Source organism: Anoplopoma fimbria, chromosome 20 (genome assembly GCF_027596085.1).
Source record: "Anoplopoma fimbria isolate UVic2021 breed Golden Eagle Sablefish chromosome 20, Afim_UVic_2022, whole genome shotgun sequence".
Taxonomy (NCBI): Eukaryota; Metazoa; Chordata; class Actinopteri; order Perciformes; family Anoplopomatidae; genus Anoplopoma; species Anoplopoma fimbria.
The window spans coordinates 24,551,823-24,570,873 of NC_072468.1; the positions used below are offsets into that span (position 1 = coordinate 24,551,823).

General features: G+C 41.3%; 1 protein-coding gene across 1 annotated transcript in view; it reads right to left on the reverse strand.

Annotated features, from left to right (window-relative positions):
- The window catches only part of agmo (alkylglycerol monooxygenase), a 50,244-nt gene that overhangs the window by 26,552 nt on the left and 4,641 nt on the right, over positions 1 to 19,051 (reverse strand). Inside the window, exons 2-5 of the mRNA XM_054622177.1 lie at positions 18,529 to 18,659; positions 17,125 to 17,276; positions 3,334 to 3,437; positions 1,867 to 1,962 (exon numbers count right to left, since the gene is read on the reverse strand). Coding sequence (XP_054478152.1) covers positions 1,867 to 1,962; positions 3,334 to 3,437; positions 17,125 to 17,276; positions 18,529 to 18,659 — 483 coding nt within the window. The remainder of the gene's footprint in view (positions 1 to 1,866; positions 1,963 to 3,333; positions 3,438 to 17,124; positions 17,277 to 18,528; positions 18,660 to 19,051) is intronic.

Below are 19,051 nucleotides of genomic sequence, written 5' to 3' on the forward strand. Positions count from 1 at the left end.
CTGGTAGGGAAAAAAAGAAAAAAGATGTAACAATGCTGGTAGAGTTAAACCCATTAAGGCTCATAAAGAAAACATGCAGATCTCAAAAGACGATGCAGTTGAATGCATCAGGAGAACACTGTGCATAAAACTATCAAACATTAATCTCTTTTTCTTCTTAGATATCAAACAGATGCACCACTGCGCCATTAAAGATCACCGAGGTCAAACTCAGCATATTTCTCACAGTTCATGTTTCTCTTCTGGCTGCAACTCTCTAGATATTTTGATGTTTCGCATCGATACGAACGAGACCGCTCAGTCTGGAGAAACGTGCACGGCTGGACAGAATTCCTCTGTGATTCATTATTTCCATGTAATGGCTGCGTCTGGCAGCCGAGCGTGAGAGTTTTATCTTGAATGAAAAGGGTCTCCACCACTTCACTCCAGGCTCTGAGGCTGGAGCGGCGCAGCTATATAGCGTGCCAATAAATTACATGACATCAAAAAAGAAGAAGAAAGCCCATAAAGGAGGCATAAATTACATCCCTTCAGAATATTGTGACTATTACGACTGTTTTCACTAATAGTGCACTAAAACATGGAAGGCGTTCCAAATCCATTCATTCCATCTCAAGATTGTGGGGATTGTAAAAGTGATACTCCCAGTCAAGGCGGAGAGAGCCGCCATGCTTCTGTGTGGAATATTTCATGAAATCTCATTATTTTTTATTGAATGCAGGTTCCACTGAAACTCTTGGGTCTACAAAGGCTGGACTTAGCAGGCGGATTAGTTTTGGCACAGCGAGAAAGGTGAATTTACAGACTTTTCTTCAGTCAGATTTCCCTTTTAACTTTCCACAGAAACAATGGAGTTAAGAGTGGATTCAAACACAGCTGCATGTTGACTGATTATACAATATATTTACATATTTAATCATTATATTACTACAATATGCATAGGACATAGTAACTGTTCTCCACCTGAATAAAATACACAAATTAAAAGTGACAAGTATCAATTATTCTATCTTTTTTTAGATTACTGTTTGAATAGATGCCTGTAAAAACCAACAAATGTCCACGACAAGTAACTCGAGCCATGAGCAATATCTTAAATTCTCAATAATAAGCAAATGCTTTTCATTTTAAAGGATAAGAAATTGAGAAAATCAAGGAAACTGGGCACAAATGAGGTCTGCAAACCATTGGGCTCCAAATAAATAGTTTTATTCCCTTTTCTTCTTTTCAAAACAGCGTTTTAAAACCTAAATTGAGTAAATCCTCACACTTCAACTAGAATAACAGCCTCGTGGTTGTTTGCCTCCATGTCTGTCCTAAATGTCAACACGTCATCATTTTAATCATACGAGACATTTGAGTGAAATTGTCAAAATTAGCATTTCAATTCTTGAGTTGTGGCCAAAAACGTGTCTCCTGAGGCCACAGGGACCTTTGAGTCCAAGTTAACATTTGTACCACATTTGAAAAAAATTGAGTGCTCCAGGCTTTTTCCTGAAATATCGTGGTCACAAGAATGTTTCTGACAAACCCGAAAACTTTTATTATGTTTTCTAAATCAATTGAATATCTCATTTCTTATGCATTACACGCAGGGCTAAGACACAGATATCATGTTATTCATAATCTTATCTTAACTTATCCTGAGACTGCAGGTGAAAAGTCAGCGTTTCACCGAAAGACAACAGACAGGACGTGTGTCTGCTGATAAATGGTTGTTGTTGTTGTTTAACTGCATCAGTCCAAAAGGTCAAAACTTTTCACACATAAAACGTCACCGTCCAGCACTGTTTCTTTTCTCCTCTTTGTAGGATCAAGACACAGTTAACGCATGTAACAATCTGTAACCTGTGTTGAAATGTTTACCTCAGTGTGGATCCAGAACTGGTAGAGGAGGTTTAACTGTATGTGGACAGCGAAGAAGGTGGGGGGTGCAATCAGAGCCAAGGGCAGGTAGAAAATCTGAGGAGGAAGAGAAGACCTCTTTTATCAACATGTTGCAGAATTTAAAGATAGGAAAACAGAAAGTCCTGTAAATCTTAACTTGTGATCATTAGCATCTACAGCACTGCTCCTGCTGCATGCATGCTATACGAAAATCCAACACATTTTCTGTCATGCCTTCATCAGCAAAGTTTATGAGATTGATTTTCATGCACAATCTGTGAAAAATGTGACATAGAAATTATTTAGAGCATTTGATACAAACAATATGGGATCTTCTATATTACCACTACTGGTCCAAACACTCCACAGAGTTCATTTAAAAGGAAACAGCTTGCAAATATATGTCTATATTGTCAATAAATGCCATGAAAAGATCAAAACAAATGTGACGAAGATGTGTTAATTCGTCTCACAATACATTTGGACCTTTCCTAGCCTGTCTGGGGCACTTTGCCTCACCCAGTGCAACAGTGTGGCTCTTAATTGTGCTTTGAAAAGTTTTTTGGGGCAACAATGGAGCTTTAAAGGGACAGTTCACCCCAAATTAAAATATACATATTTTTCCTCTAACCTGTAGTGCTGTTTATCGATCTAGTTTTGGTGTGAGTTGTCTTGTTTTGTAGATATCGGACGTAGAAATGTCTGCCTTTTCTCCAATATAATGGAACTAGATGGAACAAGGCTTGTGGTGCTCGAAGAAATGTTTTTTTTCAGACCAAATATAATCCACAAATATAATCCACTGTTTTTTAGCAGTTTCATGTAAGAACTATTTCCTTTCTACCAAACTACACCAGCAGAGAAGGAAGCATGCATCTATGCTCAATATTGCATGCCTAGCACTGAGCTCGCTAACACTACAGCTCAGCCAAGGTGGTGGCCTTCTTCTCCTTCTGTGCTGATACAGTTGGCAGGTGAAGTTTAATAGAAAGAAAATAGTTCCTAGATAAAATGGCTCACAAAGTGACGCTGCTTTATGAAAAACTGCCTAAAAGCAATAAACTTGCTCCATTTACTTCAAGCAGCCAGAGTCAGGGACTAGTTGAGGTGTATATAGATCGGATACCCCGAGACATTTCCACTGAAAAGAACTGTGATGAGATCGTGGATCATCAAAAAAATAAAAGGTTAATGATATTTTTTGCCATACGGCCAACCCTGCATCACAGAACGCATCATGGAATTTGTCGTACTAGTCCATGTCCACTGTGAAACACACTGTCTGTTTGGACAGGATATGAGCGGGCTGATAGCCTGTAATCTGAACCCAGATATGTGCACAGAGGAATAAGATACATCCGTCTTTGGCTACACACACAATGGTTCCATGTTGACAATAATAAAGATAAAACAGAATTATCTTTGACTGAATGAATGATATCTCACCCATGATGTGAACTGCTGGGTGAGGGACTGCCTGAGGGCGGTGGTGAGGTTGTAGTACTCTGAACTGTGGTGAACCTGGTGAGCAGCCCAGATGATGGACACCTCTGGAAAATGACACACACATAAAGATAAAGCATGAATACAAGAGTCCACGGGTCCAAATGTCTTTTGAGGTTATCACCTCAATCAACCTGCTCATTAATGTGTGACAGAGCGAACAGCAGCCATCTAATCTTTCATGAGAATCTGTCATGAGACTTGAACCCTCGCACACATTCAGCTGCCTTTACATCACCACAAATGATTTATCTCAACAATCAACCTCCCCAGATGAGAAACTAGACACGTTCATCCCCAGAAGCAGCCATTTGGGTCTCGCTCCTAACCAGCCGTGATGAAAAGCCGAGGCTTGAGTGTAGCCGGCCGCTGGAGGAAGAGGAGGAGGAGGGGGTGGGGGGAGTATTCGGCTGCAGCTGGTTAGCGTCCAGCCTGATGTCCCAGTGCTCCAGTTTACATTCCTCTGCTGTGTTGTGATACTTGCTACATTAATATCGTTGTTACACTTCATTTTAACATCCAAAGGGAACATGCTTGTTAAGTTTCACTGGATCTCCGAGCCGTTTCCGGACCACCCCGTCTAGTCTGTGCTTTTTGGCACCTCCCGGCCACTCTGGCCTCTGCAGCCGTACAAGAGAGAGCAGTAACCTTTGAAATATTGTAGAACCACAAAGCCCCATATAGACTATGTATAGTGGTGTATTTGTTGTAATAAAGAGCTTTTTATTAAAGCAAGCAAGTTATTAAATGAGGTTTGGGTTTTATGAAGCGGCCTTGATGTGTGATGGGATTTGTGATTAAGGGGTCAATTATCAAGCAATTAAACTATATTATTACACATGGCATAATACATGTGTGAATGTGTGTGTCACTGCACATGCATGCCACAAGTTTATTTTTGGCTTGATGGCGGTGCATGTATCTAAAAGATTTTTATCATCCCAAGTGCCTTCATTTAAAAAGGAGTAGTGAAACACTTTGGAATTCGTTTAATTGCTTACTGATGAGGATGATAAGATGGATACCACTCTCGTGTCAGTACGGTAAATATGATGCTACAGCTAGCAGATTAGCACAGTTTAGCATAAAGACTGAAAACAGTACTTGGCTAGCTGTTTCTCCCCTGTTTTCAGTCTTTGTGCTAAGCTAAGCTAACTGTCTCCTGGATGTAGCTTCATATTTACCGTACAGACGTGAGAGTGGTATGGTTGTTTTCATCTAACATTTAAATATCTGCTTGAAAGAGAATAAGCCTTTAAACAAATCTGGAACTGTGAATATTACACAAATAAAAGTTTTTACTCGAGGTGGGACCGAGTCATTGTTTTGCAAGTCATACATATGCCTCAAGTCTTTGCATTCAAGTAAAGTCCTGAGTCCTAAACTTTGAGTTTTGAGTCCTAATCCAGATATATGGCACTTTTCACCAAATATAATTCCATTTGCACCTCTGACTGTAATTCTTGACAAGCACGTTTTGTCTACTGCAATTCATTTTTTGAAATTAACTTTGGTACCATTTCAAGTCCAAGATGAGCTGCAAGCCTTTTTTTAACTTTGTCAAATCGGGTCCAAAGTCCTCAGATTTGTGACTCGAGGCTGACTCAAGTTCAAGTCATGTGACTCAAGTCCACACCTTTTGTATTTATATGATAACAGTGTTCAAGTACAACACAAATAGCTTTGCCAAATGCAAATTTTACTCCATTCTATCTTGAGAATATTATTCAAAAGCCACATCTCGAACTCCTCCCCTTAAGTTTATTAAACATCAATTTAATAATCTTGTGAATTGCATCGAAGCAGGGAATCGAAAATCCCAATTGGTCCACTACACCTGAACAAACACAGTGCTGAGCTCTGAAGGTGTGCAGAGGAGCACCACGACCTGTCCCGACACCTTTCCAATCAGTGAAACCGAGGTGGACTTCCTCAAGCGTTTGGGGAAACCCTGAGGTGCTCCCAGAACAAAACTAATGCTCCCGAGCAATACTCCACACCTCCGTTATTTAACAGGGTTATTGCTGGGTTTTAGCAGGTGTGAGAGGAATAAATGTCAAGGGTGGATGTTTTTGGAAGCGTCACATACAGTGTTAAATGGTGTATTTTGGATTGAGTCTAAATGGAAGCAACAGGGTTGGACTTTATTTCAAACTTTATTTGGCCTCTCAACGCACCTGACAGACAGTCTGCAGAAAAGGCATGAGTCTGAGAGGAGAGGGGTGAGAAGAAATAAAAAAAGAAGAGAATGTGACTGCATCTACAGCCGTCAAGCACTAAAATCATGACTTTTCTTCCGCTCCGCACCGTGGGGGATTCAGAGATGTACTGTCCTGCTAAGAGACATATTGAGAGAATAATCCAGCCTTTGTTTAATTCCAGCAGCCGGAGTCTCTTTTTTTGTTTTTTTCCCTTCTCACTGGAATCATGCTTGGCAGGATCCAGGAATAAGGGCGGCTAAGATTGATGCTTCTTGTCATTGATAGGAAGTAGGAACCGCTAGGCTTCACTGCAAGCCCATGTCCTCATCTCTGGACTCGGCGGGACGCTGCATAGTTTGGCAGGGCCTATTCAGGAGGGAAGCCCCGTTAACGGTGAGAACCAATGCCACAGAGCCCGCGTTCCCAGCAAGAGCAGAGAAAAACGCTGAGGACGGCGCTTCCATCTGGCCTCCAGAGAGCCTCAACTCACCCTTTTTCTCAGGAATAGCAAGCTTGAGTGCACGCTAATCAGGTGATGGACAGTTTGGACACATTATGTGAGACTCTGCTCAAAAATAACAGCAGTAGTCTTTCATTCAAATCCCTAAAACATTATGTTTATGTTTACCTACTAAAGGACCTCTGTGTGAATCATGACTGCTGTCTGTCCGGAACGAAAGGTTGAAGTAGTGCAACATTGAACCTTTTAAGGATGAGGTCAAAGTGCAAAGTTGCTGTTTGCATCCAATTTCTAGCAACAGTCAATTGTTTGTGCCTAAACTTGACAAAATGTAACAAATGACACAAACAACCTGTTGTAGGAATTGTTCCCTATATCAGTGATTCTCAAAGTAGTGTCCGACGACCGGCAATGGTCCGAAATAATTTGCTATAAATTATAAAATTGTGCTGTATCATTAAAAAGTAAACTTTAGAAACGATGGCCATATACATACAGGTACATATGTGAAATTTGACCATCCTAAGCATTTTAGGAGCAGTGGACTGCCTTATAACGCCCGGGGAGCAATTTGGGATCAGTGTCTTGCTCAAGGACACTTCAACTTGCAGGGAGTTGGTCCTGGGGCTTGAACCGCCAACCTTCTCTCCTTGGCTCAGTCACTTCAAGGTACAATAAACCTACTGAAGCTTGGCTTGGCTTAGTAGCCACCTAACCATCTAGTTATCTGGCAAATGTTGAGAAATACTTAAAGTGGCCCTATTATGCCTTTCCACTTTTTCCCTCTTCTTTAGTGTGTTATATATATTTATGTACATGTTAAAGGTCCGTAGAGTGTAAAACCTGAAGTCCACGCCTAAAAGGAGTTACCCTCCCCCTCAGAAGCTCCTGAGCTGCATGAAATAGCTCCATTGAATTCTCTCCTTCACTTCCGTAACTTTATGAGGTCATAATGTAACTTTATGAGGTCGCGTGACGTAAAACTCCTTCTGGCTAGTTTGGTTTTCAAACAACAAAAGAGAGACACAGAGCTGAAGTTTCGGAGGAAGAGTTTTTGGAAATGTGAAACGTTGACCAATCACAACAGAGCGGGCTAGCTGACCAATCAGGGCAGACTTTGCTTTCTGGAGGGAGGAGCAAGCGCCACAACGGAGCGTTTCAGAGAGAGGGTGAGAAGATGTGGTGCAGGACTGCCAGGATGAGAAAAACAAGGAGGATTATGAGCATTAACGCATGTAAACATGTTGTAACTGGAACTTGAAATAAAAATATGTACCTGGAAAATAGCATAATAGGGCCTGTTTAAGTCAGTCAACATCGTCGATTAGCCTGAACTCGCTTAATTGAGAAAATGTGACCACAGTTCGAACTCCATTCTATTGAGAACAGCAACAAAAAGTTTAATAATTTCCCATTTTGAGTGGCTATAGTATTAGCATTATAATATATCCTGATATGTCCCGTTTTATATCGTCATGTATGATTGTTTACATGGTCGAACCCTGTGCAGCCAAAATAAGCTTTATTGTTCCGTTGTTCACCAGTGGTTGTGAGAAGAGGTCTGGCAGCATGTTGATTTAATTCTCACTGTTGAATTATATCATGACACATAATCAAGGCCTATAAGTCATCATCAGTCACGTTACGTGACCGAGTTAGACTTTTAACAGAGTCTGTTTACGTCCACCTCAACAATGTCAGGAGCAGTGCTTATATAACTGGAGTTGTATAAACGCCAGAAAGCAAAGTCCCATTGAGCTCCATAAAACGGAGGCCTGCAGGAAGAGACGATAATGATCAATCTGCTGCTTGATAATGCTGCCATAAAAAGAAAGTATGACTAGTCAAAAAGAAAAATAATCAGCAGAGGAGGAGGTTGAAATCCACTCTCTTCAACAAAAACCTTTGTGAAAAGCTTCCACATTTACATCAATCAGCTGCCAGATCATCACCCTCAGCGACAAACTCCTGGCACCCAACAAAACGGTGTCCTTCATGTGCAGCCCTTCTGAGTGGTGGGTCGCCCTGTCAATCACCGGGGTAATGGCCTGTGAACGGCCCTCCAGTGTTTGGATTGGATGGCTCTTGGATGGGGTGCCAACTCAAACAGCGAGCGCCGGACTCTGTGGGACAGTCGGCCAACTCCCCCGTCCACCGCTGCCATACTTCATGCTGTCCACACAGCTCAGTCACACACACTAAACTAAACACACTAACCGAGGTCAGGCCCACTTACAGCTCCCACAAACAGGGTGTAAAAGCTATGTATAGAAAGTGAAGGGTGACGTAAAATGCCTTTTTCTATTATATTTTAAGATAAACAACGTTCTGTTTTAATTGATTATATTCGCAATTCTTGTATTTCTAACTGAAATCCAAAGCACCAATAGACATAAAGCGGTTTTATTCTCTCTTTTTTAAAGCTCTCTGTTGGAAACACAAAGGAGTTATCCAGAAAGATTTTATATTAAAAGCTAGAAGAACTCAGAGTTTATGAAAAATGTAAAATGCCTGAATAAAAACTAAATAAATTGAAATATAACACCCATTCTAATATGCTTTTCCCTTTCAAGTTTGCATTTACTGTGTCATAATTAAATGAAAAACACTTGTTAAAGGGCAATTACTGTATATAGCTTTTTGTATTTTACAACTGAGTTGTTTGTGTTGCGGGGGAGATTTTTTATTTTCTGCAAGGGGAAACATTGTCCATTCCATGACTTAATTATGACACAGTAAATGCATTGTAAGAAAAACATTTAAAATCGTATTTCACTTTATTGATGTGTTTTCTTGTAGTAGGGCTGCCACCTCTAAGTCGTCTTTTCTTCCCTATCAGTCGTTGTCTTTAGTCAATTAGAATGATTTTTATGTATTTTATGCTGAATTACTAATTTCCAAGAACATTCTGAGCACATCTTGTGTGATTCTTTGTGGAGAAACTGAGTTTTACAGATCTGTTGATTAAATCAATTAATCGATTAGTCAACAAAATCATATGAGTGTTAGCTGACTACGATTTGTTGTGGTCGAAGAGAGCCCTATTATGTTGGCATTTAAAAGTCTTCCACAGCTGTTGGGTTTGTCTTTCTTAAGTAAAATTATACTGAATTTCTAATGCAGAAAAAAAAGAATCAACAGATCTATCGATAATGAAAATAAATGTAAATTGCAGACTAAAGTGTGTCTGAGATTATTAAAAGTTACAACTGATTGCAGTAATGTAAAAGACACAAAAGCAAAAGGTAAAATGTATTCATGCTAAACTTGCACAATAAACACTTCTTTGTAAAGTGTTTTTAGTATTTCTTAATTCTCAATGACTTCAAGAGTCGCAAGTTCAACTTATCCAAACATAATAATTCTGCACCTAAATTTATCGGAAACTTGCTTTTTCAAAATAAAATAGACAACAGGTATTTTGTGTGATTAACTGCTTGACACAACTTTGACTTTTTGTGTTGGATAACTCTCCATCAGCAGCAATAACTTTTAAAATATCCTTTTTTTTAAATGATGAATCGATTTTTTTACCGCTCATATTCATCCTTCATGTTCACACTTCATACCTCCAGACAGTGGACGTTTGTCCTCGGCGGAGGAAACCTCACACGAGGGCAGCAGTCAGCCGGACGGAGGCCTCTGCTGAGCTCAGCGACCCTCTCAGCCATCATAACACACTCTACTTTTCCACACTCTTCTCTAAAAGGCTGCTCATACGGGCCCAGTGGACACGATCCCTTTGTGATGTCTAGGTTCAATCAGACCCCTCTCTCTCTCTCTCTCTCGCTCTCTTTCATCGCAGACAGAGAGTGAGAGCTCAGTGACCTGTAGATCACTGTTGATGTTATCCCTGCCTCCCATGAGGCCTTTCACTTGGTCTCTTCTGCTGCCGTGAGCGAGACCCCCACATCCTGACCAGACCGCACCGACAGAACCAGCAAACCAAGCAGGGGGCCCGGATTCTTTTGTCGCCCCCCCATCTGCAACCTGCAACGTGCCAGGAACCCGCCGTCACGGTGAAGATTTATGGAGCCCTGGGTAGGTTAACCCCCTCCACCTCCACCACCTCCGCCCTGCCACACCGCCCAGAGGAGCTCCTCTTTAAACAATAACATCCACGTCGTCTGCGTCTCCTCGGGGACGGAGGACAGAGGAGGAGGGCGGAGCACATCTGTTTGTCTTAACAACTGCTGCTGTCGGCAAGGCCAAAGGAGTCGGAGGCGGGTGGGGGTGGGGGTGGGGGTGGATACAGCAGCAGACATAGAGGATGTTGCAAGGTGCATATCTTCCTGTACATACATGTGTTCATATATCGCCTGAAACAACACATTTCCACCCCCGCCACAGTAAACTTTAACCTTGTCAATATATCTCATACAGATCCGGATATAGAGACAAGAGGTCACAATGCTCGAGTCACTTATGACTTGCTTTTCTGGCAGCCACCCTTACTCATATCCGCTTTCATTTATTGTATTTAAACCTGACTATTCCCTCCAATATCACTCAAAGACTTCAGAATCACAGTCAACACAGCAAACAATCAGGATTTGCAGGCAAAACAGGCGTCACAGGAGATAAGTGGCAACAAAGAAAGGGAAAAACAAAAGACACAGACACTGATGGTTAGCAGAGACAGACCTAAAGCACAGGAGGGCGGAGATGTTGTGGCTCCAGGCTGTTTTTTGACAAATGCTAACAATAAGCTGCTAGAAAGCATCTATAAAATGTGGAATAACAACAATCTTACAAGTAATTGCATGTCTCTGTGCAGGTTGAGTCTAATGAGACTTTAGAGGATCGAATGGTGCCGTTATTCTTTCGTAGAACTAGGATGAAATAGTGGAGACACATGTCCTTAAATAGCATCATGTGCTGTTCCCATGTTCTGAAAAAGAGTAAGCCTGCTGTGGAAGACGGCGTTACACGTCGTTTAATTAACAGTGCAACAGGTTCTTAAACTGTGTTACAATCTGTTCAGGTGTACTTGACTCAACCCAACCCCACACCGTCGCTTTGCTTTTCTTTAAAGAAATAAATCCCATTTAGTTTAGTTTTTCACGTATCATTCATTAAATAAAGAACCACTTATTCGTAAAATACTAAGCATGTTATCAATACATAGTCGGACAACGGAAACTACAATTAAAATATTTAGGTTAAAGTGTGTTAAGGTGCTTTGTACAGGCAAGACGATGGTGGAGGATACGGTGACACAGTGGAAAGTGACTACTTGGCAATATTTTCGATTTAAACCCAATGATAAAAGGAAACCTCATGAAGTCAACGGAAGGAAACCTCTGAGTCGAGGAAGCAAAAGCTCGACCGGAATGGACAGACACACGGCCGACACACATTAAAGATCACGTTAAGCGCTCTACAGATTGTGAGAGTCATCTTTTCTTATAAAATATCCGGTGTCATTTGTAACACCAGCGTTGTCATGACTTCATTAACTGGTGGGAAAATGTCCTCACTGGGGTAATAATAAAATGCAATGAAACAATTAAGAACTCTTGGCTGTAATGCTGGCAACTCAATGCTTTGAGGAATCTTAAAGGGGGATTAGGAGACTTTGAAATATGAAATGCTGATTTTGCAAATAGAGTTTGAGCTAAATCTGTTTTTGCATCACTACATGTTGTTGTTTCTGATTTTTGTAAAAATAAATCTCCATTTTACAGCTTTCGTCACTAATGGGTACAACTAAATAAACTTAATTTACATAATTACGAATCATTCACCAACTCCAGATTTCTCCCTATACAGTCGGATCAAACTGCCTTTCTCTCAATAACTAACTGCTGATTGGTTTACACTTAAGATCAATCGCCTCACTATCGAGTTTTTTTTACAGGAAATATACAAAACATTAAGGAAGTAATGATAACATTGCACAGAGACCTTCAATTGATCCTCTGATGTTTCCGAGCTATAAGCGTAACACAGAGCAGCAGCAGCCGGTGTGGTGAGACGACGGCAGCGTAACTCCATTACCTCACATATAATCAGAGTACGGACAGCTGACTGGCTGATTAATGGCCTCAGCCCCGCTGCCATGCCTGGATATAGATGCCGCCCGAGAGCAGAGCTGCTATTAGTGGCACTCGCGATATGAGGTTAGAATAAACAGAATCAACAGGCCTGTCAACATCATGGCCGCATCCGAACCGAGTCGCCCTCCCGCTCACCCGAAATCATCTGGTTCAGAATAGAAAAGTTTGGAACAAATATAGTCTGTCTGACGGGGTACAGCAGCAGACAAAATGTGGGCGAAATTGGAATTTGTTTTCTATTCTTGTCAGTCACCAGGTTATTAAACCAAAGTGTTTAGAAAAAGGTGGTTAAATGGTGGTTAAATGTGGAGCAAGGGTCATATTATCTCAGCGGTTAGGGGAGATATACTTTTTACCAATCTGTCAGCAACTGAACAATTCCAGGTTCTTTTCAAAAAAACAAAACAGTTAATTATAAAAGAAGGACCCACTAAAGCTGCAGAGTATCGATTTTTTTGGGACATGTGCCATTGAGTTTAAGCAAATATGGTTATCAAGAGTTCAGATAAACAAGCACCGCGACTCGTGTTTGTCAGCAGACTTAATGTGAAACAAAAGCCACAAACAGGATCCAGTCACGAGCATTTTATCTACGCAAGGAGGACAATGCGTTTGGTTGTGTGTGTGTGTGTGTGTGAGTGAGTGTCTGTCCATGGCTAATCACTCAAAGACCTCACTGCAACCTCACTGCAACCTCACTGTGACTCACACTTTCTCTCAAAACCTATATTCGTCTTTTTTATTCTGCCATTGACTGCCTGCTTAAATCCTCACTCAATACTCTTAACCACCTGCAGGTAGGGGCCGCTAGTGATAACACAGCTGAGTGCATCACAGCCAGTCGCCACTCTGCAGACACAAAGTGAGATAAAAAAGTTTGCCCACTTTTTTCATTATGGACGGTGTGTTTGGCTAACAGCAAACAGCTAGCGGAGCTACCACTACACACACTAATGAGTGCATCGCTGTCACAGCTGAGTACATCGCTGACACAGATGTAATGTCTTATACAATGACTTTGACCCAATTTCATGCAAACGCCACTAGTTTTTGAGTTTGAAAACGTTACAGCTCATAAGTGTCTAGACTGGAGGTTTACCAATTGTGGCTTGTATTTATTCAATCACACAATCCAGCAGTGGTCGTTGCAGACTAACCTGGCGTAGATCTGGACTCTACTGAGTGAACCTTTCTAGTTGCTAATATTTCTGTCAATGCAGAATCCTGAAATTTCATCCAAACGGCTGCAGACAGAGGCAGCTCATTTTTCTTTCAGTCTGTTGTTATCTCCGCCATCACAACATCTGGGAAGAGTGTAGCCAAGTGGGCATGTCTCCTCAGTAGAGATGGCATCAGCACAGGCTGAAGGATTTTCAAAGTACTTTCCACTTAATTAATTTTGAGCTGTCCTTTCATGTGGAGGGAAACTACAAAAAAAAAGGCCATAAAACTGAAAATGATATTCTACGCTGAGGCTAATAAGGGCTCGTATTTCCCAGCAGAGGATGTCACTTTTGCCTCATTTTGAAGTTCTCTTTTGTAATATTTCCCTTTGTGCAATATTAAGATTTATAGCTCATATGCCCTGACACAATAGGATTATAGACGCAGTGTTCCTGCTGTTTTGAGGCAAGAAACAGCGATATTGTTCCAAGACTTGAGTGCAATAAAAGAAGACTCCAAAAGCAGCTTTACATGACAATTTGACACTCATTAAACTGCTGAAAAATACTTTCTACCCGCATCCTGTAGCTGTCTCATTCCTCAGTGCTTCATTATAGGAAACATCCCACAAGCTGGAAGATTTTTGTTGAACCTTGCTCGAGTTGACCGAGATGACCTCGGCTGACCAGAGTGACGAGTGAGGACCGTGCTGAGCCTGTCCTGCGGTGGTGGAGTCCCGCTTCACTTTGGTAACAAGGGGAAAAGCTTAGATCCCGAGTGAACGCTGCGGGCACTCGGCACCAGACAATTATCTGTGACGCCACAATGTTCCATAATAACAACGCTAGTAGAAGAGGAAATGAAAGTGGAACTTTTTTAGATGTAAAAATGATTCTGCAGTTCAAAAATGAAATAATTCCGACCTAATAAGCCAAGCAGATATGTGATACTGTGAGCGTCCTACCTCTGCATCTTCAGACAATGAGGGCAACGGCAGGAACACACACACTTCATTAAGACACACATTACAGCAGTGATTCTAAAAATAAGGTACAACACATTAGCCTGGTTTCCTAGATTATGAAAACAGCAGTGTGGAGCTTTGTCTAGATGATCATTCAGCCTCAAACACTGAGGGCTAACTAACAATATTGGATCCTCCAAGTTTTTTTTCTTGGAACAACAATAAACTATATAATAAACAGACCACATTTTGCAGGTTGAAAAAGTGAGGCAGACTGCATTGCTTTTTTAACTTAATGTCGCCAAGCAACCACCAAATGAGAGCCAACATTGGCTTAACACAAACCAGGAACTATACTGTACCTAAGAGTTCATAGTACAGTTTAAATTAATGACAACAACTTAACAGAAAAATTAAATATAGCACTAATATGCCTCCAGTTTTCTGTTCATATCATGGTGATTACGGTTGGTAAACCCAGCAAAACTCACAACAATGAGAGAGAACGTTTGCTCCTGCAAAATAAATCGAGGAGCATAGATCACAAATACGCAAGATGCTCTGCAATGCATCAGCGCAAAACCTTTCACTCTCACTGAAACAAGAACCGCCCCGGACTGCTAACATGCGATCCATCTGATCTGAGCCTTATGGAGCTCACTGCCTGTTGGATGTCTGAGGGCAATGCATCCTCACACAATGGCTCATATGATCCATGATGATGACGGATATTATTTTCCAAGTGTTTTCCTACAAATGTGCAGAAACAAAAGTGACCAGCATGTCCCATGTGGTGTTTAGGCAACAAAGAAACTTTAGAAAAAGAAGGTTTAGAAAAAACAATTGTCGTTTGTGTTAAAATAACTATGAAAGGGGAGTTACTTAATTACCGGAGTTATGTGACAAATAAATTAACGATGACTTCTTGTTTTACGCAAGACACGGACAGCGGCCTCCTGGGTGAAAGTCGGGTGTTTTTAGACACTCCCTCTTATCTACGCCAAATTTGTCGCTCATTATATAAAGTCAGCCAGAATACATACAAATTAAAGTTAAATACGAATTATAGTGCATTATTTTTTGTAGGTACAGCTGCGAACAGTGTATGAAAACAGCCTGATTTGTCATGCCAATGCACCACTACCACAGTGATACGTTCAGTGACCTTGGTCCTTGTCTGGTACATACACGCAAATAAAGCCCCATTAAAACTTGAAGTGTGAGACAATTTACACAATGTTTTAAGAAAAATAGGGTAATTACAGAAGACTAAAAATAAGCTGCATACCTTTATTGTTACCCTAACCATTTATTGGCACCCTTTTTAAAGAACTTATTTTTAAGTAAAGTCACATGTCATTGGTGTTCAAGTCCAAGTCAAACCTTTTTTTATTTTATTTTGCCAAGTCGAGTCTTAATTCATCAAATTTGTGACAGGAGACAAACCTTTGCTAAAACTGCCTCCAGTGCATGTTAAAAGTAGAATGGTGCAATAGAGACAAAATCTACTGATGTTCTCAGTCACCAAAATCATGTCGGGCAGTTCTTGGCGAGACGGTTTTCAAAACACGGCTTCTGTTTTGCCACATTCTGGACTTTCAGCCAAAACCATGTGGACGAGGCGGCGGGCAGCTTGATGTGCCACTGACACAAATAAACATCGGTGCAGGCCACAAATAAATACCTCTCTTCCGGTGCGGCAGCCGAGCATCTGGCACGTGCATCAGTTGAGCAAAAAAAACGGGAAGAGTCGTTTTTTAAAAGATGTCGAGCAACTGCTGTAGAAGTACTGTATCCGGTTTATATTTTTTTATTTCTGCTTTAACAGTGATGCTCCAGGACGACGCTAATTTAGCGCCTCGACTATATCCAGCTTGTTGCTGCGAGAGCTCCGGGTTAAGACCACAGCCCTCTGGAGACTACGGCCTCTCACATCTGCACGGCTCTAAAACCAGCTGCATGTAACTCAAAAATAATTGCTTCCTCCACAACGTCCAGGACAGCATGATGTGTGTGCTATCTAGGGTGCTCCTCCCTGCAGGGATGGCAACTAAATCAACATTTTGCGACCATTTATCGTCAGCTAGCTTTGTCGTTTTTTTGTTGGTATTGTCTGAGTGACACAGTATAAAAGGAAGGGGACACGATTAGTGTTGTAATTTAAAGCGGGAAAAATGTACAGAAGCCGTCTTTGGTACATGGGTGTAAGGCTTAGTTTACAACGAAATGTAATGATGCAAACAAAATATTTGTATGATCAGTGGAGAAGAGGATGATGCTCAAGGCATGGCTTCTACTAACATTTTAATACTCTTCCACCACGAAAAGTGGTCAATGTTCAAATCCTCTGTAACATCTGAGCTGACCACAGCCGAGGTGCTCAGAGAAGGAACGAACCTGAAGGCTGTCAAATCTGACTTTTTAAATCAGCGCAGAGAGGTGATAGTTTCTTACTCTGGGATGAGTTTGAATAAAAAAACAGAGTGCTCACAACAACACAAAAAAACCACGAGGTGCATACCTGTTTCTGTATAATATGCTGAGCAGAAACCACACAGCAATGAGCGCTTGCCAACCAAACTACCACCAGAATAATAAGAGATAAGATAAGATAATCCTTTATTAGTCCCGCAGCGGGGAAATGTGCAGGCTTACAGCAGCATAGAGTAAAGTGCACACAAGAGACATAGTAGAAGAAAGACAAGATAAAAATAAAAAATGAAAATAAAAAAAATAAGCAATAAGAAACAGTAGAAAAACAACAATAACTGAAATATTATATTTACAGACAGAATGTGAAAACAATTCTCATGAACTACACTCATCAGCTGTGAGTCCTTCTTTGTGAGTTGTGTACATCAGCGTGAGTGTCTTGTGTTTTGGTACCGTGAGCCACGCGGTGAACCCAGTAGTAGCAGAAGTCCACGCCCATGAAGGCCAGCCACCAGGTCCAGGCAGAGTCCCACGGGAGCTCCAGCAGCCGGTACCGGTCCCACACGTACATGTAAGCAGTCAGCTCACAGCTTCTCATGAACAGCCTGAGGGAAAACAGACAGTCCACAGTGTGCATGTGTTAGTGCATGTGTTAGTGCAATATGTGGTTCATGTTACAGTTGTACTGTTTATGCATGTTTTCAAGACAGTCCCAGTGTGCTTGCTTCACCAAACACCTTCAGGTGTCCGTTTCAGCAAGGGGTTAAATAAAGTAGGCCATTTCCTGCATACATATATATACACATCTAAATCAATCTAGCAACTCACAAATAACTGGTTATTGTGTGCTTTCCACAATAATGGTACTATAACTGAATAACAAATAATGCACCTGCTTCCTGTTGCCTACATCACATTACCTCATTTAGGATGAGGTAACGGTCAATTAAAACAGCAACATATAAAGTTGCAAAAATGCGGTCCAACTTTTGTCATTCAAAACAGAAAAAGCAGCTATGATAACTATGCTAACCCCATGCACATTAATCAGCAGGTGGCAAGCAAGACAAAGACATTTTTCCCGCCGTACTCTGCCTCTGATTGGCTACTGCTTGTTGCCTTTGTTGTTTGGACTGGTTAAATATAGGCATTAGTAGTGAGATTGGTTAGAAATATGGATGTAGTCTATGTGACGTCACCCAAAGGTTTCTGTAGAGATGTTGTGAAGCTCAAAGTAGGTGGCTCTGCCTGTTGGCGTCTTGGCAGTGACATCTAAGGCCTTACTCAAAGTGGCCACGCCCTTAATAATGCCAAACTTTAAGCCCTTCATATAATTAACCGGTAATTTATATAAAAAATTCATCCCCATACAGTCGAAATCAGCTATAGAGACCAAAACCATTTTTTGGTACCAGCCTGTTAAAGTTGGGCATTTTATCATGGAGGTCTATGGGGATAGACAATCGATGCAAAGGCAAATTTGTATTGTCCTTGCTTGTGCCTCTTCCACCTCTGCTAAATTTTGATCCCTGGGCTCGGCACTGAAATGTGCACAGTCTGTCAGAAATATGTGGCTCCATTAGTTATGTTAATTACGTCATATTTCTTAAAACGAATGAAATACAAGTTGGATTTAACGCTGTGACGCCGTCAGCAAAGGTTGCCTAGCCGGCCACTTTTTGAATTTGCCAGAAAAAGTCATTATGAAAAATGCTGGCTCAGTCTCTTGGCATAAAAATCAAACCAATTTAATTCTGTAAACCTGCCCAGAAACTGTCATAGCACACGTCTTATTCTACTACCATCCAATCATATCATACAGTATAACCTGACTATGAGCTGCAGCTAAACACTCACAGTGGGATTCTGGAGATCATTCCACAAGATACGGAGGTGAGTCCGTCACTGATGGTGACCACTGGGGACCCAGTCTTCAGCAGGCCCACCACCATCTCCAGCACCATCAGCCCTATAAAGAAAGGAGTTGCCTGCACACACACACACACACACACACACACACACACACACACACACACACACACACACACACACAGAATCATGATTCAGCACTGTTACAAACTGTGAAAACAAGACAGTTTCAAGTCCACTGTTGCTTTTAGCGGTTGTGTGGAGCTTGAATATTTGTCTTGGCAGATGAGCTAAAAGCCCCCAGCACTTTCATGTCTTGTGATCCATGATGTTTGTTTCACTGCAGTGATCTGAAGCCACCGGTCTAAAGCCACAACGCTTTGGCAGATTGGAGATCACAAACATTTGTCTGAGCAGAGCTGCTCTGGAAGAAAAAAATGATCTCATTGGTTGCTTTCAGTGCTAACAAACCACACGATGAAACTGGATTGTCTTGAGGTAGAGCGATCTG